General features: G+C 39.6%; 1 protein-coding gene across 1 annotated transcript in view; it reads right to left on the minus strand.

Moving 5' to 3' along the window:
* Positions 1-10,911: 10,911 nt before the first annotated feature.
* Positions 10,912-13,775, minus strand: part of Itfg1 (integrin alpha FG-GAP repeat containing 1) — a 109,684-nt gene continuing 106,820 nt past the window's right edge. Inside the window, exon 18 of the mRNA XM_075976792.1 lies at positions 10,912-12,262. Coding sequence (XP_075832907.1) covers positions 12,203-12,262 — 60 coding nt within the window. The 3' untranslated portion in view covers positions 10,912-12,202. The remainder of the gene's footprint in view (positions 12,263-13,775) is intronic.

Below are 13,775 nucleotides of genomic sequence, written 5' to 3' on the forward strand. Positions count from 1 at the left end.
AACGGGGCCAATAAGTAATAATTCAGTCTGAGTCCTGGGCAACAGTGGATAAAGAAATTGAGAAGCTTTTTGAGTTTCTGGATCAATAATGCATAGTTGTTGACTGAAAAAAAACAGTCATCAGAGATATGATGTCATCAGAGACGTGATGTCATCAGAGATATGATGTCATCAGAGACGTGATGTCATCAGAGATATGATGCCATCAGAGACGTGATGTCATCAGAGAATGACTATGAAAGAGAAAAAAGAATGGAAAGGCTTTGGCTGGCGAGTGAAGGTGAGAGAGGTAGGAGAGATAGTCAAGTGTCAGGTTCTGGAACTAAAAATTAAAGATAAGGTAGGCTTGGAATATAGAGGCACAGTTGTTTCTCGGTATCCAGGAAACACTGGTTTTAGGACACCTGTCCCTTACCTCAGTTGGCACATGTCCAGTCCTTCAGAGGAAACGGTGATCATGTATGCTACACATTCTCCCTTAGGCTTTCAGTCATTTCTAGATTAATTATAATACCGAGCACAGTGTAGATGATATGCAAATAGTAATTATTCTGTATTGGTCAGGGAGAGGTGATAGGGAAACTCTGCACATGTCCAATACAGACACTTAGAAAGTGATGTTTGCTCCATTAGCGGTTGAACCCTCGGAGGCTAACGCCTCAGGATTTGGAGGCTTGCTTGAATGTTAAATATAGCAGTTTGTACTTTGATTTATAGGCCAAGGGAATCATTTTCATTAGTGGAGTCATGGAGTTTTGTGAAGATTAATCTGGCGGCCAAGTTGAAGGGGTAAAAGGGATAGATTAGGGAAACCACGGTAATTAAAAAAGTAAATGCCTCCTACTCACTTAGCTTTGTGGCCTTTATCGATAGAATCATGTTGATAGAAGAAAGAAAGACTTCTCCAGTCTAACGGCTCGGGAGTAGACTTCAGTTGTGAATGCTAATTTAGTGACCCCCTTAAGACACCTGTCTTTTAGATGCACTGTGGTAAAAAAAAATGTAATAAAGCAGAACCCAGATGAGACTTCCGTGTGGCCATATGTAAGCTAAATCAAAAGGAAAAGACCACTCAGTAACACTCATTCTGTTCCTACATTACTTGCCAGATTGGGGGTGATCAAGGACCCTGTTTTTGTAGTATTGTGGCCAGTCCTTTGGGCATATACAGCCTCTGCCCCTTTGCATAGGATCATTCCTGTAGTTCAGATTTGGTTTTCTCTTAACCAAGTAAGAGAAGCATTTCATTAGTGCTGTCTGTGCTGGGCATGGTGGCACACACCTTTAATCCCAGCAGAGGCAGGTAGATTTCTATCAGTTTGAGATCAGCCTGGTCTGCATAGTGAGTTCCAGACTGGCCAAGGCCACATAGACCCTGTCTTTAAAGAAAAGAAAAAAGAAAAAGAGGGCCATTTGTCATTGACTTATTAATGAAATGAATCATTAAAAAAATAATAGACATGATCGAACATGCCTGTAATCCCAGCGCTTGGAAGACTGAGGTAGGAGGTTTGAGATGGAAGTAGCAGCATTTTATCAGAACGTTTGTATACTTAGTGGGCTTTGTTGCTTCTTTTTGGTAGTTTGGGAACTCTTAACTCTAAAGGTGCGTTGCTATGCATAGAGACAATGCTTATGTTCCCTAAACAGTGGAAGTTAAACCTCTTACGAAGTGTGGGTCGTGTTTTGAGATGGGGGCCTCGATAAATACTGAAGGTTGATTGAGGCTGTAAAGGCAGAGTTCTGAACTGTTGAATCGAGTGTCACCATAAGAGCAAAGAAAGCTTGTTCTCATCACACCGTCACCAAGGAAAGGCCATGCGAGGACAAGATAGTCATTTGCAAGCCAGAAAGAGAATCCTCGTAAGAAGCTGAATTGGCTGGTGCCTTGATGTGGGACTCCAGCCTCCAGCTCTGTGAGAAAATAAAGGCCACTATTTAAGCCACTGAGTCTACAACATTTTGTGGCAGCCCAAGCTGACTAATTCAGAAACACAGCTAAGGAGGACAAAGGGATTTATAACTTACCAAACTCTGATCCACAGAAAATCTATTTTATTAAAGAATAATAAAACCGCCCTACATTAGTGTGCAAGTATGGCTACAATAATGATGAAATTGAGAGAAAAACCAGAATTATACAGGATCTCAGTGAGTGAAGACTGCACACTATAGAGCTGTGGTGGGGGCAGGTGTAGGGAAGGAAGAGGCAAAAGTACCTTTTAAAAAAATGTTTTGGGTGAATTAGTATCCTGTGCCATGGGCATCTAGGAAACTGGAGGATTGGAAGAAAGGTGCCAACAAGCTTGCCTGTTGTTGCTCGCTCTTCCCCGCCTTGAAGGCCACCACATGCCCTCTACAAGTGCTTTTAACTCCACATTCCTCCCGTCTCTTCCACTTGTTATAAGGGCCCCAGTTGATTAGCAAAGAAACCAACAGTATGACCTTGTTTAATATTAATTATCTCTTTAGAGACCCTGTCTTCAGATGTAGCCACATGGGTGTTAGGGGTGCACTAATTTGTAACATGCTAATTTGTTACAGTCTAATGTCATTCAGTTCAGATCACGATACACGAATCCAGCTGTTAGTAACCCCAAAGAACATCAAGGGAATCAAAAATAAGTCTTAAGGTAAACTATCAGCAAAACTTGTTTCCAAATTTTTAATAAAATTGCAAATTATGACAGTTTTATGAAATATTGACTTTTTTGATAGTAGTTTTCTAAATTTTACTTTATCAGGAAAACTTCAATTTATCAGGAAGATTTCTGGTCACCAATTACTTTCACTTCACTGTAAAAGACAAAGACTCATTATATGTATTAGGATAAAATTGATAACATAAATGGTATCTTCAAAGATAAATTTAAAGCTAAAATCTCATTTTGAAATGTCTGTTTACTTGTTTAAATCTATTGTTAGCTGATAGAAATGCTTGTTTATCCATGTAATATGAAACTATGGTTTTTTTTTCATTTTTCTTTTTTTTCTCTTCTCTTTGCTTCTCCTCTCCCCTCCTCTCCCCTCCCTTCCCCTCTCCTTCCTTCTCCTCCCTCCACTTTTTTCTTTTGTGGTTCTGGGAATTGAGTCTGGGACCCTGAGAATGCCAGGCAAGGGTTCTTTCTATCTACCACAGAACCACACTGTTGGTTTTGTGACTATAGCATTAGAATGAAAACAGTTTGAGACAGGGTCTTGCTATGTAGCCCTGGATGGTGTATGGTGCTCACTGTGTAGCCCAGGCTAACCTCAAAACTTGCAGCCTTCCTTGTGGCTCAGTCTCCCTCCTAAGTGCTGGGATTATAGGTATGTACCATCCATCATACCTGACTTTAAGCATTTTCTCTTTTTTCTCTCTTCTCCTTAGGCCTCTGCCACTTTCTGTAGTGAGGATCTAACCCAGGCGCACATGCCTGCCAGGAAAGCTCTGTGCACTGCACTGTAGTTGAGCCTTAAAGCATAACTTAAAGAAGGTTACATTTACTTTCATGGAGACGAGTGTTTTGTGTGCATCTAAGTACCTGTACCACGTGTGCCTGGTACCCCTGGGGGCCAGGATTCCCTGGGATGGGTTATGGACAGTTGTGAGCCACCACATGGGTGTTTAGAAACAAACCTGGGTCCTCTGAAGCAGGAAATACTCTTAGCTGCTGAGCTGTGTCTCTAGCACCAAGTGTTTATTAGGAAATAGCAATTTGTTGGAAATTCAGTTTAAAGACTTGATGAACTAGGAATATTTGTACTGGTGGAAATACATGTATTATTTAATAATAAAACAATAACTATACACTAGTAATTTACACAACTCATTATATATAAATATATACCCTCGACATGTGTGTGTGTGTGTAAGGCATATAAAGTTATAATTAACTAAAATTTTTACTTTGTTCTATAAAATATATAACCTAGGATTTGTAATGAATCTCATTTATAGATGTATTATCTAAAAAGAGATCTTTGAGAAAATTTTATGATATTTTTAGGGCTGTGACTGTACCTCAGTAGAGAGAAGCATGTGTGGGATCTGCCGAGGGCAGGGGATGCAGCATGTTCCGTGCCTCGAGTTTATCTCTGTAGAGGAGACTAGAGGTGTGAATTTACAGAAAACCTTCAATGAAAGTAAGAGCCGCCATTGTTTACAAAGCCTCCGAGAACCTAAGGCTCGGTGCTCCACAGAGCACCAGCATTTGACTGTCGTCAGCTATAAGACTGTCAGTCTTTTTGCTTGATTTTTATTGTTATGTACTTTTCTTTAGAAACTATTCTAGTCTAATTTCTGTATGTTGAGTCCTAAGCAGTTGCATGCACTGAAAAATATTATCTTCATTTTTGTTTTCATCCTTTTTATAGAGTGCTGTGATGGACAGAGGTTGTTAATGTTAGTGCATTCCAGGCATTAACAGTGCCTTACTGATGAGCACTTTTCTTGTTTTGGTTGCTGCTGAATTTGAGCTAGCTGCCTGGCTGTGTAGCTCAGTCAGGCCCTCAGTCTTGGCTCCTTCTGCCACAACCCCCACTCTTCCTGGGCAATTACTGCCTGTTTTGACTTGGAAGCCAGATTCTCCAGAATCATGAAGTTACTTATATTAAGCTATAAATAATTATCCGAGCTTGGAAATACCTACAAAAGATCAAGAGTTCAAAACTAGCCTGGCCACTCCAAGACTGTTTCAAAAACCAAACCAATTCAAACCAAAAACCCCAACCACAGCAACCCCAACCCTCAAAGATCCAGAAGCTTATTCATTTACACATCACACTTACTCTCAATATGCTTGAAAGTTAGGAGTATTATTAAGCTTTAGTCTTCATGTAACTTGTTTCAGCTACATTTACTGTTAAAACTTTCTTCTTGGTCTGCTTACCAATGTGATGGTTAACATTACATGTAAAGTATGCTTGAGAGACCAAAAATAAAAGAAGAAGACTCTAACATGTAAGCCCCTAACTTGTATAGGCTGTACCTTAGCTGCCCACTCCCCCCACCCCCAATGTTGAGGACTATTTTTAAATCAGTTGATCTTGTAAAATTTGTTGTTTTAGAAAGATAGTAGGTCATAAGACTGTTGTTTTTGTTTTATAATTAAACCTGTTTACTCTGTTTAAAAGATGACTAGAGCAGCTATAAGATATATATGTTAAAACTAGAGCCTGTCTACATGTAGACAGAATACATGTAATCTTGTGATTTTGTCTTCATAAACCTTTGGCAGATGCTGCTAGGGCCTGTGTCTCAGGAGTGCTCTTGGGCATCAGTACCTATTAAAATTTATTTATGGCCATGGTGAATCTTTGAGTGTCCCTAGACCCCTAACAGCGGTTCCATAATTTATTAATCATTATAATTTGACATACGTTGGACAAGTCCTTGTTCTTTTTCAGACTTATCTTGGTTATATCTGGCTTTGTCTTTCTGGAGACATTTTAGAAACAGCAGTTCCCAGCATGGTGGCATACACCTTTACGTGGTGGTACTTAGGAGGCAGATGGTGGATCTCTGGGCTATACAGAGAGTCCCTATTTGAAAAACAAAACAAAACAAGAAACAACTTATCAATTTCAGGAATAACAACAATAATGATAGTAGCTACAACCCCCACTTAGAGTACTGGAGTACTGATTGGAGTTAGGAAGGATTTGGTTATCAATAATTTTGATCCTTATAACTAGGGTATGGATTTATTTAAGAACTTTTTTTGGTGTCTATTCCTAAAGTTTTATAAATTACTCCACAGAGATAAGATGCATACTGTGTTAGATCCTTGATTAATATTTTTGTGTGTGCTTGATTTTTTTTTTTTTACCATGCTGGTAATCTTTTGCATTTGGGAGGCCGACGCAGGAGGATTGAAAAGTTAAAGGCCAGGCTGGTAGGCTACTGTCTTAGCTAGGTTTTCTATTGCTGTGATACTGTGATAAACACCAATGACCAAAAGCAACTTGAGGAGGACCAGGTTCCCTTATTCCTACAGCTTGCAGGGAAAATCAGTGCAGGAACTCAAGGCAGGAATCTGGGGGCAGTAACTGATACAGAGACCATGGAGGAATGCAGAGGCCAAGGAGGAATGAAGATTACTGGCTAGTTCCCCTGGCTTGCTCAATTTGGACCACCTGTCCAGAGATAGCACAGTCTCCCTGTGTGCTGGACCTTCCCATGTCTGTCACTAAGAACATGCCCCATTGTAGGAGTTTTTCGTCGGGACTGATGGCTCCCGAATAAACATACAAAGACTTAATATTATTTATTTTATTTAAAAAAAAACAAACTATCTTTTTTTCATTTTACATATCAATCCCAGCTCCCACTCCCTCCACTCCTTCCATTCCCTCTCCCTTCCCCCCCCCCAATCTACTCCTCAGAGAGGGTAAGGCACATTGCTTTGGGGAAGGTTCAAGGCCCTCCCTAATATATCTGAGCTGAACAAGGTATCCATCCAAAGAGAATGGGTTCCCAAACAGCCAGTACAAGCAATAGGGATAAATCCTGGTGCCACTGCCAGTGACCCCTCAGTCTGCCCCAGTCATGCAACTGCCATCTACAGAAAGTCTAGTTTAGACCTATGCTGGTTCCTTCCCTGTCCGGCTGGAGTTGGTGAGCTCCCATAGCTCAGGTAAACTGTTTCAGTGGGTGTCCCCATCAAGGTCTTGACCTCTTTGCTCATATTCTCACTCCTCCCACTCTTCAACTGGATTTTGGGAGTTCAGCCCAGTGCTCTGCTTCGGGTCTCTGCCTCTGTTTCCATCAGTTGCCTGATGAAGGTTCTATGGTGGTATTCATTAATCAGACTACAAGGCAAGGCCAGTTCAGGTACCCTCTCCTCTATTAGGGTCTTAGCTTGGGTCATCCTTGTGGATTCCTGGAAATTTCTCTAGTGTCAAGTTTCTTGCTAGCCCCATAAGAGCCATCAGGGAAATACAAATCAAAACAACTCTGAGATACCATCTTACACTCGTCAAAATGGCTAAGATTAAAAACATCAATGACAGCTTATTCTGGAGAGGATGTCAAGTAAGGGGAACACTCCTCCATTGCTGGTGGGAATGCAAACTTGTACAACCCACTCTGGAAATCAGTATGGTGGTTTCTCAGAAAATTGGGAGTCAACCTACCTCAAGTAGCAATACCATTCTTGGGCATATACCCAAAGGATGCTCAGTCATACAAGGACATTTGCTCTACTATGTTCATAGCAGCATTATTTGTAATAGCCAGAACCTGGAAACAATCTAGATGCCCCTCAACTGTAGAATGGATAAAGAAAACGTGGTACATTTACACAATGGAGTACTAATCAGCAGTAAAAAGCAATGACATCTTGAAATTTGCAGGCAGATGGATGGATCTAGAAAACACCATCCTGAGTGAGGTAACTCAGACCCAGAAAGATGAACATTGTATGTACTCACTCATAAGTGGATACTAGCTGTAATCTTAGTGAGAACAGAACATTCTTAGATTGTTTTAGCTGTAGATTTTTAAATGCATGTCTTTATTATTAAGGAAGTTCTTTAGATTTATAATAAAAAATTAAGAATGTCTGTCATCATTGAAAGGATTTTTAAATTTTTGTTAATATGATGAATCAGCTGCTTTGGTTTTCCAAATACCGAATCAGTCTTGCATGAATGCGGCTCTGGTTATGAACTACCTTTTAATCTATTTCTGGATACTGTTTTCTATTTATTGATTTTTTTGTTTGTGTGTATGTCTGTGTGATGACATATAATAACCAGAAATTTTATTTCTTCATAATATCTGTACTGGTTTTCTTATTCAGACTCATTGGCCTCTTATAAGGAGTTTTCAAGAATTCCTTCCTTTCCTATTTCTCCCAAAGGAATGTATAAAATAGTACTTCATTCTTAAATGTTTTCCAGTTAGATCATTTCCCCTTAGTTTCCTTTGCTAAGTTTTCTTTAATTGTAAGGAAATCATAATTAGAAAGTATTGGTTTCTCTTGGATGACTTTAGTAACTTGTTGTTGTTTAAAGTTACTGATGGATGTCTGGGCATAGATTTGTTCCTTTACTGTCTATAGGACTAGCATGGTGTTTTCTCTTTCTTTCATTATTATGCTAACTCACCTCCATTATCTTTTTTCCTGATTAGCTGGACAATAATACTTTTCAATTTATTGACTTTTATAAAGTGATTCACCCTTATACTTCATTGATTTCTGTTCTAATCCCATTCCTGTTGTTAGGCAGAATATTATATAAGTATCAATTAGTTTGGCTGTTTTCAGGTCATTTCTAAACTGATAAAAACTATTAATATTGTGTGTATGTGGTATGTGATTTTGATATGTGCCCTTGCCATAGCACACATATGGAGACCAGAGGACAACCCTGTAGAGCCAGTTCTCCGCATCTACCTTTAGGTGGGCTCCTGAGATTGAACTCCCATTTCCAGTACTGGGTGGGAAGCACTTTTACATTTGAGCCATCCCAACTACCTAGCTTTCATGTTTTTTTTCCTGTTTTTAATTATTAACTATAGAGAAATGTTATTGATTTAAATGGTACAGTCACCTATTTTTCCTTATGGATCTGTCAGTTTTTACTGTACATATTTAGTTTATGCACATTTAGGGTTTGACCATTTTATATATGAATATAATGGACTCTGGACATATTCACGCCCTATGACCCTCTCTTGTTCTCTTCTACTTCGACTGATCTCTTTCCTCCCCCCAGTTAGTTGCTCTTCCATTTTCGTATATTTTTTTTCCTTTTTTGGTAACAAATTTTTAATTAGGGTTGTATATATCAGCATGGTGAGGGGTTGTTTATATAAGCACGTACATTAGTAGTGACTACAACCCTGAAGAAAATATCACCCCTCCCCAAGCAACCGCTTGCTGACAGCAACCCTTCAGGGAGGGGCTGAGCCTCCTGAGCCCCATCCTGAAAACAATTAGGAAGTGACCAGTGATCTTGGGTAAATGCGCTCTCTTTAGATGAGGCTGAGAGCAAAACACTGTTGGCACTTTAGGACATCCAAATGATAAGTTCTATGTTCTTAAAAATTTATTTTCAAGGTAGCAAAGCATTGGGTTTCATTATGGTATCTTTGTGTGTGTGTGTGTATGTGTGTTTTGCTCTTATTCAGCATGTTTCTCCCCAGCTGCTGCCCTCAGCTCACTTGCCCTGTTCTTGCTGATCTTCCTCTTCTAGTCTCATGTCTCATGCATTTCATTATTCTTTTTACTACTTCTCATTTCCCATACGTGTGTTACTTGAGGTAGAAGGCCTCAGTACAACATCACAGAATCAGCTGGAGAATTTCATATTTTTCTTTTGGAGTCCATTTTGGTGATATTTTCTTGAGAATCAATTTTGTATAAACTTCTAAATTAATTGGTATAAAATTATCTTTTTAAAAACATTTTTAAAAGTACAGTTTCTATTGTGCTATCTTTTGCAATTCACAATGTTTCATATTGTTTCCTTGCTCCCCCTCCTTTTTCTGGGTAGAGGTTTCTGAGCTGATGACTTGAGGGTGGAATTCAGCCTTCTGCCTTGTGGACAGGTCAGGAGAGGGGATGCTATCTCCTCTTGGAGTGCTCTGCTCAGGGCGCGATATACCTCCTTTACCACTCTGTCCGAGCTTCCTTCCGTCTCCTTGGGCACAGCTGTTGACCACAGGCATCTCTTAGCCTGGGAATTGTTTTACTAGCTTAAGAATAACCAGGAAGTGGAAAGTCAGGCTGGCTTTAAGTCATTTACAAGGATTGGTTTAGCACCCAGGTCTCTGGGACATAATTTAACTTTTCAGATTCCTTTGAAGTAAGAATGACAGGAAATGTGATGTTGAGTCCAAATCAACAGAGCTTTGGCAATGTGTTTATGGCATTTTCTGAGTTAGGCCTCTTTTAGATTATTTATGAGTGTTTTGCTCACTTGTATGTTTATGTGCCACATTTGTACCTGGTTCCTGTGGCGGTCAGAAGAGGGTGTAAGATCCCCTGGAACTGGAACTGGAGATGGTTATGGGCCTCCAGTGGGTGCTGGGAATTGAACCTGGAACAGCAGCTTGAGTTCTTAAGCACTGAACCATCTCTCCAGACTGACTGTAAACTTTAATCATTTGTCATTCCTCAGGAGGACCACTGAAATACAGCCCTGAAGAGAACACCAGGATGTGATGGTTGGCTGCTGTACCGGGAGTCAGCAGGGGAAGGAAAGGAGCTGCATGTTCCCTGTGCCTTCCGTATGGACACTGCCATTCCTGGGCTCTAGAAAGGTCTTCACGGCAGGTGTTTCTCACTATCCTTGTTTGATGAAGAAACCAAAGCTTGCCATGAAGTGACTAATTAGAAGCCACAAAGTTGGGGTGTCCAGTTGTGTCTGCTCTCTCCAACAGAACTTGTAAAACTAACAGAAGGATCTTTGTGGAATCTCAGTGTAGTGACACTGTTTTGTTTTGTTTTTTTGAGACAAAGTTTCTCTGTGTAGTCCTGGCTGTCCTGGAACTCACTCTGTAGGTCAGACTGGAAATGAATTTAGAGATCCACCTGTCTGTGCCTCCGGAGTGCTGGGATGAAAGGAATGAGCCACCACTCCCTGGTCTCACATTTTTTTTTTTAAAACCTGCTATACCCAATAAATATCAAAGTTTTGTTTGGTAATACAGAAATATTATTGCCACCAAATATATTTTAATTGTCACTAACATTTTATCTATAACACTATTCCTTCTAGATCCTGACTCCAAGTAAGTTTTAGAATTCACGTTTTACCAATGGCAAGGTGCTAAGCTTCCTTATCTCTGTAAAAGTATGGGCTGACCGGAGTCCTGTCCGTGGCTCCTGGAGGGAACAGGCAAGTTACTTCACTGTGGTCCTCATCTACTTGCTGTCCTCTAAAGCGCCAAAAAAATTACTCAAATGCTCACCACAGTGCTTTCATTCAGTAAGGAATTTTTATTAGAAGATATATTAACATGCTTAGATAGAAAGAAAAATGAACGTACACCCTGCATTCACGAATAACATGAACAAAACTTTCTCAGAAATTTTTATATTTTACAGCCATAGCATGTCTTGCTAATCAGAACACTGTTAGCTGTGATAATGATTTTATAACCGTTCTCCTGACCTCTAGATTTAAATAATTTTAAAGTAAACTGTGGCAATGCGAAGTTCACAATATAAACTCTGAGGCCTGCACAGAGATGAGAGACTTCCCAGCCCGAGGACAGAAATGTCCTGGCGCACCAGCACTTCCGGGTCCTGCCTGTGTCAGCTTTCTTTCCCGAGACCAAATGCTTCTCATTATCGCACAAGGATTTAGCATTCAAATACCAATTTTAAGGACACATTTACTCATGGAGAACATTTAGTTGAACAAATAATTTTTTATAAGATATGTACCACCAAGAATTTAAGTTTCCCAAGAATATGTCCTTATGTTTAAGATAACTATCAGTTCTCTATATTTTGATAATTATCTATAGAAGTCTAATAAAATCACCTGAACAGCAATAATGACGGCTGCTGCTTGATGAACACTTATTGTACAATTAGACACTGAGCTACGCACATCATGTACATCATTCAATTTACTGTTGATGATAACTCAAGGCCAGTTAACCTCACCATATAAACAAAACTGAGGCTTCCAGAGAGGCTAAGCAATCGCCATATTCAAATAACTATTAAGTTGTAGAGCCAGGTATCCGAGGCAGTCTGTCCTACTGTGACCCAAAGCCAGGCTAATTAATTAGTCTTACTCTGTGCCATTCATGAGAGCTCTGATCTGTGATAAATCTTAGTTTAATACCTTCATCTGCCATATATTTATGAAAGTATAGTTTGTATTTTTTAAGATAAGAAGCAAGATCAATTCAGGTGGAACAGTGCTTCTGCCCCAGCTCATTTAAATATTATTATTTACATGTCTTTGCACCTTCATTATTCTAGTAAGATTATAAGTGCAAACACACAAGAGTCCATGCAACTATCCCACAAAGGAACGGTAATGTTCAGTACTACTGAGTAAAGAATCCCAATTATTACATACAAAGTGCTTAAAAAAGACTATGAGATATCCAGGCCATATTTATTTTAGTATTTTCCAATAATTGACAAGATGGCATAATTTATAAATATCTCAAATCCATTTTTTTTACTATGAGTCAAAATGTAGTCTTTCACTAATCAAGTGAGTTCCATTATGTATACTTAAAGCAAAGTCACATAGCGTCAAAATGAAACCGATGGGCTTCCTGTCGTTTTTCTCTGTCGTCTGCTTTCTGGAAGAGAATTGTAGAGTAATTTAAGTGCTCAGAAAATATTAAGATTCACTTCTGAAACATAGTTTTTTAAAATATCAAAGAAATTTAGAACATAACAGGTATGATTTTCATAATTCAGCTATATTATAAAATATTTGTATAGATCTAGCAGCTATTATATGATTAAGGATATATTACTTGAATTTAAAAATCAAAAGAAATGTTTACATTATCATTACTTACTCTCTCCTTGAAAGCAAGAGTAAACATTAGATACTAGAATAGAATCACTGTTAACACTACTGTTAACAAGTCAATCTAAACTAATTATAGTAAGATGATTATTATGTCTTAGTTAGCTTATTGATTTAGCAGATCTTAATTGACCATCTTCTCCTAGTAAGATAGAAAAAAAAAGTTTTATATTTTGTTCTTCAAGCATTTAAAGCCTAGAAAGGATGAAAACAAAACCTACCATGCAGCAGATTGACCCTAACTGTATTATTTTGGGTTTGAGTGAGGAAAGGGCAAGCTTTGAAAATATTGTTTATGGAAATGGCGTTCATCTCAAACTGGAGTTTAGCATGAGGAAGCCTGGCGAGTGTAGGAGGTGGAACACAGGAGAGGAAATGGAACACACAAGCTAGGAGTGTGAGGGCCTGGGGAAGGAACACGCGTGTGTCTTAGACAGTGGTAGTGCCTGAAGTGAGCAAGAGGGTGAGTGACAGATATGAGTGCGGGTCTAGTGCAGCAGACAGGGGAGAACTGGGGTCGGAGACGCCAGCCTGGAGCTGAGGAAGGCAGCTGACTAACGCTGAAGATGAGTCAGGGAGGGGAGAGAGGAAGTTTAGAATATTGGCTTTGGGGTGAGTGATCCTGGTAGAGATAGATCATTGTTACAATTAGAAATGGAGACAGAAACTTTGAGAGACAGCGATGAAGAGAAAACATTTTGAGATGTAATAGTTGATTTTTTTAGGGGAAACAGGCTGAAAAGTGTAGAAAGAAGAGGGCTTTAGCAGATGTGTAGGAAAGGTGCATTGGGAGGATGGAAAACAGCCGCTGAGAGAGGTGAAACCTGGGTAAAGAACTAGAAGGCCCAGAGTCCCAGGTGATACAGTGGATACATGGTAAAGAACTAGAAGGCCCAGAGTCCCAGGTGATACAGTGGATACATGGTAAAGAAATAGAAGGCCCAGAGTCCCAGGTGATACAGTGGATACATGGTAAAGAAATAGAAGGCCCAGAGTCCCAGGTGATACAGTGGGTACATGGTAAAGAACTAGAAGGCCCAGAGTCCCAGGTGATACAGTGGATACATGGTAAAGAAATAGAAGGCCCAGAGTCCCAGGTGATACAGTGGGTACATGGTAAAGAACTAGAAGGCCCAGAGTCCCAGGTGATACAGTGGATACATGGTAAAGAAATAGAAGGCCCAGAGTCCCAGGTGATACAGTGGATACATGGTAAAGAAATAGAAGGCCCAGAGTCCCAGGTGATACAGTGGGTACATGGTAAAGAACTAGAAGGC

Source organism: Microtus pennsylvanicus, chromosome 6, assembly GCF_037038515.1.
Source record: "Microtus pennsylvanicus isolate mMicPen1 chromosome 6, mMicPen1.hap1, whole genome shotgun sequence".
Taxonomy (NCBI): Eukaryota; Metazoa; Chordata; class Mammalia; order Rodentia; family Cricetidae; genus Microtus; species Microtus pennsylvanicus.